Source organism: Harpia harpyja, chromosome Z (genome assembly GCF_026419915.1).
Source record: "Harpia harpyja isolate bHarHar1 chromosome Z, bHarHar1 primary haplotype, whole genome shotgun sequence".
Taxonomy (NCBI): Eukaryota; Metazoa; Chordata; class Aves; order Accipitriformes; family Accipitridae; genus Harpia; species Harpia harpyja.
In genome coordinates this window covers 38,305,575-38,312,349 of record NC_068969.1, presented here as the reverse complement: position 1 = coordinate 38,312,349, position 6,775 = coordinate 38,305,575, and the positions used below count along the sequence as shown (strand labels likewise).

Below are 6,775 nucleotides of genomic sequence, written 5' to 3'. Positions count from 1 at the left end.
GATGCAAGAATAAAAGGGTCTAAATTAGTGTCATGTAACACACAAAAGGAAAGCAGAAGAGTATGAAAGAAAAGCAATCAACAAGGAAGCTGAGAAACAGGAAGCTGAAAGCAGACCATGTTTTTCAGCTACTATTTACATTTTTTTAAATCTTTGTGCAAATGATACGAACTTGAATCCTAAGGCTAGAAAAGAGTACAGCATGGTAAAAGAGAAAAGAATTCTCATTAATGAGGCCCCGAGGCTTGAAGTTTCTCTCTCATCCCTGTCTCAAAGAACGAGGCAGTTGTCAACTGCTGTACTGGCTCAAGGTTGTAGGATAGATTTCCATCCTACTGAAAATGAGAATTCCTACGCTCATCAGGGGAAAGTTTAGGTGCTGCTGTTGTTGAAGATCTGCATTAGTCCTCTTAAAATATTTTTGATATAAAAAGCTTTTGCTTAGATGGCCATGTATACTAAAGAAAAAAAACAACAACAGAAAATAAGACACTATTAGCTGCATAATTGTAAGACAAGAAAAAACCCAAAGCAATAGACAAGAACACAGGAAAATTTGATAGAATACAACTGTAATCACATTTATTAAAATGCATGTTACAACAACTAGAGCTAAGAAGAGTTAGGTATAGATACCAAGTAATCATCAAATATACTAACCTAAAAGAAAGAGAATATATTGAAGCATAAACAAAATCAAATTAACCATGCACTACACAGTCAGAAAATAGGTTTCCTTAAAACTGAAAAGAAGACGTAATATTAAGTCATCTCAACAGACATGGAATCCTTTTTCTGCAATGCCATGAGATGTTTACGAATGAAAGCGGTTGCTTACTAAAATATACAAGACAATTGGTTTTTTACATAAAAAAATTTTACACTTCCATTTGTTCCCCAAAACACTTTTTTGCCAGGTTTAAAAAAACCAAAACATGATGTTACAAATATTTACAGCATTTTCTTGTGCTAGATGAACACTTTTTATAAACTGAAAGGGAACTTTTTTGAACAGATCGTGTAAAATGAGGGAATGTCAGCAATTCTTAGCTATGCGTTGTGTGTCTTGAATACAGCACTAAAAGTAGTCCATTAACCTTTTGCATTATCTCGCACCATTTGGTTCACATTACGATCTCATTTTCCACTGTGTTTCATCCACCAATAGTAGTCTCAAATAAAGGCCACTTTGCATTGGGTCTTCCCATCAGAAAGGAGCACGAGAGAAAACAGGTTTTCCACAAAATGCCTCAGTAAAACCAGAACAGTCAGTCTTTGGTCACAGAGTGAGGTGACATTCTGATGCAAGAATCTGCTTGGTTAGCAACCTTTGTCTTGTGCTGCTGCAGTTCGAGGGTGAACATTTGCAGAAAGTGGATAACATATCAAAAAGAATTGGAAAGTGCTTTAAATTAACTAAGTACAAGGGTGGTAGCTTCCTACTCACAAATAATGCACAGTTTCCAAGAACTGAAAAACTGCTTACAGTGATGACATTAGTATGCTAAGATAAAAGCTTTCTAGATCCATCAACAGACCTTCAACTACGTCAGCATTTTTTTTCTTTGGGACTGCTCCAGGCACAACATGTTATTACTATTCAAAGTTAGAAATATGCAGGTTATGTTTGGATTCCTGCATATTGCAGTACAAAAGAAAAAAACCTGCAATGGTAAAAGCAGAGAAATAATTAAATCTGTATTGAAACAGCTGTAATTCACTTCTTGTATAGTCAGTGGACAACATTCATTCTTAACAATATAAATATACAATATCCAGGGGAAAAAATTTATTTATTATACTTAAGACAGCAACAGATATGAAAAAACCCTACATGTAAAACTACTGAAGGCACATAAACTTTGGTCCAATTTTGTTCCTGCCCCCCATCCTCCCCTCAATAAAACCCTGAAGTTAAATACCTCAGAATTTTTCCATTCTTTTTTGAAATAATTCATAATTCCTCACTGTTAGAATTTGCTTTGAAAAGAGCAGGCAAACAGCCTTGTATATAGCAAATAAATCTTCAGAAGACAGTTAAAAGATAAAGTTAATCTGAAGAAAAAATTCTGTGCAATCTGACCAGTACACAATCCTTTCAGCACAATGGTAACAACACTAAGTCTGGTAGTCCTGCTCTAGTTAACAACATACCAGGGCGAAAGGCAAAGGTAAAACAATGCTTTTTGTAAGCAAGTGACCTCTAATTTGAAAAACAGCAGTATGACCTAATGGTATACAATGCCAAGTAGTAGGTCCACATCCCTTATAAAAAAAAAAAAACACCAAAACTCATGACTCTCCTACTGACATGAATCAGAGGAGGGCAAGATATTTGATCACACAAACCACACTGGCAGTATTATCAAGAGAGGCAAATAGTTTTCTCAGCATACAAACACAGGTTTGCCTGTGTTTCTGTAATCAGAAAATGTCATATGAAGGCAAATCTCAGGTATGTGGAATATCTTAGGCATAAAAAGGACCTCAATCTATCAGTGTGCAAAAAAAGTGCAATTGACAGGACCAGCTGACAAGGCAACCAAGTCAAATTATGAATCAAAGTTTCATAAATTTGTTCTGATGTTCAAAGACATTTGAAGAAATTCAAAGCAAAAGTTTTGCTATTATGCATCAAATCACAGGTCATTTGAAAAGGCACTAAGCTGCTCCTGGGTTGTTAAAAAGGCCTTAGTACACTTTGAACCAAGTATGCATCCACCCCCAAAAAACAGAGCTAGAGGTAATCCACAGCTGTTTTGTGGACTTGACATATACATAGGCAGAGAACTCTACCCTCAACCATTTCCAGCACCTGTAGTCAGGGTAATAACCACTAGTGTTTTAGAATATAAGTTACACTGTGCACATTACCAGGTACTTCACAAATAATTTAAACAGAAATTAAGAATCTATATTAAAGATATTATGAACTTGTGAAATCTCCATTCTTAGAAATACTGAAAACTTAACTGGACAATTCTCTGAGCAACTGCTCGAAGTTGGCCCTAATCTGAGTGAGAGGTAGGATTAAGGCCTCCAGAGGCTGCTTTCCAGCTTGTATCACTGTAAGAATCTGTAGAATAATCCTATTCTTTCCCAAATCCTGCTCTTTTCACAGATATCAAGGGGTCTGCTCATATATGCTTTAGAGAATCAAGAGCTGAGATGCAACTGTGCTTTTGCAGCCAGGCACTAACTAACGAGTCAAGCACAAAGTATAAGAATTATTCATTTTGTCCTGATCCTTCACTGACAATGCTTTACGATAAAAAAGGGACTATGGTTTTGCTTTTAATTATTCAAGGCAGAATACTGAATGAGATAAACTAGCCTTAACTAGGGCCTTCATTCTGCTAAGCAAACATTAAGATGTACTGTTAGTTTTAAAGCTTGTCTGCACTTCTGTAAAAGCAGATCTCCCTAAGAGGCAGCATCTTTAAGATATAAAAAAATCTAAAAGTAAGTTGACAAGAATAATTCAACTGCAGAAACAGAACAACAACAATGAAGAATTATAAAAAGATAAATGATAAATGTATATACAAAGCCAAAAAGCAAACATCCACCACCCAGATTTTTCTTAAATTAAAAAATTGTAAGTCTCTGCTAATTTAAACTGTAGACCTCTACATTTCAAACTGCCAACAGTCCAGAGCTGACATTAGCTCTACTCTCAACATTAAGTTAAAACCAAGAAATTATTCCTTTCTGGTTTTGAAAGAATGTCAGAGGCCCTCATCCCTTTATGTTTGATTAAGCTTTCCCATCTTCTGCTATATTATATGTGCCAATGTTAGCTTTCAAATTTAAGGTTCTTTTTTTCCTGCTTTAGAGTTACATTCAGATCTAGCATGATTCCTCTCTTCTGTAGCTGTAATTCTTAAGAAAAGTGACAAAGCATTTTTCATATGGGCTAGCATTATCAAAGCAATTTATGTGCAGTAAACAAGCAACATTCCCAGTCCAGCAAGATTCTCTTTAACTGATATCAGTGTGACTGCTAACAAGGCAAAACACAGACAGTATTAAGTATCTTGTAGAAAAGGGCTTATGCAAATGAACAAGCTTGCTTACAACTGCACTTTGCTAAAATCATTCATGTGTCCCTTGTTAATATGGTGCTCTGGCACCACACAATTACTTAGTTTCAAACTTCATGGAACTGAATTAGCTATTTCAGAAAGGGGAAAATGGAAAGACTACCTCAAATCCCAGAGATAACATTGTCTGTTACTACTAAGCCATTTAACTTTCCAGTAAATAGTACATTCTGAATATTTATTTATTTGTGTTGTACAGCACTTATTATAGCTACATACGTATTTAGTCAGCATTCTGTCTACTGTCAAATAGCACCCTTTTGTTGCAGTATAGCAGGTTTGGCACCATCTTTACTATGATTGGCTGCTGTAACTCTAATTAATTTACACACAAGAAAAGAAGGCAAGCTAGTACCCTGCTGATTTTGCAAAAATATTTCAGAGAGAAAATTTGAAAAAGCTTACTCCAGAATAGCCGTATCATGGTAGAAACATGCCCCTTCTAGAAAGACAGAAATGAGTCATACAGCCTAATGAAAAAAAAAAAAAAAAAAAGAATGAGTGCCAAAATATTACAGCAGAAACAAATTCTGCAGTACTTAGAAGTAAATACATATTATGTTTGACAGGACTACCTCTTTAAAAGGTGGTTAAGTAAATACTGGAAAGAAAAATCTCTTAAAAAGAAATTTAACTTTTTAAAATACAGTCAGAAGTCACTGAAGTTCATATGTACTTTCAACACCAAAACTAATTGCATCTCAGCTCATTCTCCAAAGAGAAACAGACATTCAGTATCGAACATTTTTGCATTCTTACAAAGGAAAGAACAACAGCTCTTTATTACTTCAAGTTCAATACTGAGAGAAAAATGCAGGAACCCAAAAGAGAATATTCTGATACACCCAATGTCTCTCAAAGTTAGATGAAGTCCAGAAACTGCAGTGAATTTGCTGTTTGGTGTCTCTATATAGTTTTTTTTTAGTGCACTTCTCTGGGTGTGAAATTTTTTTCAGCCAAGTACTGGTATCAGACAACTGCAACAAGGTAAATTCAAAGAATCCCTACATGATTATGCAATGAATTAAACCTCATTCCCACCTCTATCCAATCTCTATACTAAAGCAGAAGAGACTAGAATTCAGAGTATTACCTAATTAAAAAAAAAAAATTAAAAGTATTAAGGGAAACATTACCAAAAAGAGGAAGAAGAGAATTTTCACAAAGGCCACAATATTTTTTTCAAGACACTTTAGAAAAAACTCTAAGCTATTGTATCATAAGCACATAGTAAGGCACATAATAAGAAATTAAGTAAATACATAGTAATTTAGGAATTAGACATTATAGTGGTAGAAAAAACTCTTGAGGTTTAATCTTTCTGCCCCAAAATGACTTTAACAAAAATAACTTCTTAAAAACTTGTCAAACTATCATAGACCTGAATATTTTCCCTAACACTGTAAACATTTTATTCTTTAAAGAAATGTAAAAAATTCTTTGAAATCAGGACTATTTTCTTGTCTTATTTTCTCCAAAATACTATTACACATCACTTCATAGTAAAAATAAGACATCAAACTTCCATTCCATGGTTAAGTCAAGCTAAGTCTCTGATACCACATCTTGAAGAAACTTCTCAAATATCTTTTACTCCACAGAGAAGGCACTGCCTTTTCTCTAATAATTTAACCCATATGAACAGCACAGACTTATTGTTTTCAAAAAAACCCCTGGTTACATAAATACTATTTAGAGGACAATCCCAGTCAGTGCTTGCTTTTCTTCAAGAAACCCAAGCACTATTTCACATTCAAATTAGTGTTCAATCTGTATAGAGTAGATTCGCCATTTTGTTAGAAATATTATTTGTTTGGTATACTGTAAAAGCACTCCAAATGTTTTGTAAGGCTGATTTTGGACAAAAGGTAAAAGGATGTTCTCTAAGTATAATTTTAAGTAGGAAATTTGATGATACATATTGTTGCTAAAGCAATTTCACAGAATCATCTCTCTATGGATTAATATTAAACTTTGATCACGTACTGGCAGCTAAACTGAGGAAAGATCATTACTTAATTCTTTGTGTATGAATGAGCTTTTTCTTTTGAGAGACAGAGCTGGTCACAGCTGTTTCAGTCCCTGTTGGAAGATTTTACTAAAACTGTGATGCAGTCTTAAAGGAAAGTTCACAGAAAAGTCAGATTGTAGATTTTGTGAAAGAAACTCGGAGGTGATGGTTTTCTCCAAAGTCATGATTGTGAAGCGCAATGAGAGCTTGAACTGCTTCTTCCACAGAGCCCAGCTGGATAAGAGCCATTTTGTAATTGTGTCTGAAGTACAATAAAAATCATTATTAATCCTAACCAAATTTTCATTGCACTAGCCAACACAAAAAGGTGACACAAGTATTTTTTCAGCCACATCACACACACTTAACACTTGTACAGTGAAAGAATCAGAACTAGTTATGCACCTGCTAAAATGAGGAGATAACAAAACTATACAGATTTTGCAGATCAGTGGCCTACAGCCGTATCATTCTTCCATTACACTGCACTTCAAAAAACAGGGTCGAAATAAGGCTTGAAGACCTCTAAGAAACACTTGTCTTGTCCATATATATGGGATTATTCTAGCAGGTATGGTCATGCTAAAATAACGCTGCCAAGCAACCTTAATGAATATCAGAGCAGATTCATTGTCACCTTTTACATGACATTTTATATATA

General features: G+C 34.6%; 1 protein-coding gene across 1 annotated transcript in view; it reads right to left on the bottom strand.

The window, feature by feature from the left end:
• Positions 1–555: 555 nt before the first annotated feature.
• Positions 556–6,775, bottom strand: part of PTBP3 (polypyrimidine tract binding protein 3) — a 60,034-nt gene continuing 53,814 nt past the window's right edge. The window contains exon 16 of the mRNA XM_052776478.1: positions 556–6,376. Coding sequence (XP_052632438.1) covers positions 6,244–6,376 — 133 coding nt within the window. The 3' untranslated portion in view covers positions 556–6,243. The remainder of the gene's footprint in view (positions 6,377–6,775) is intronic.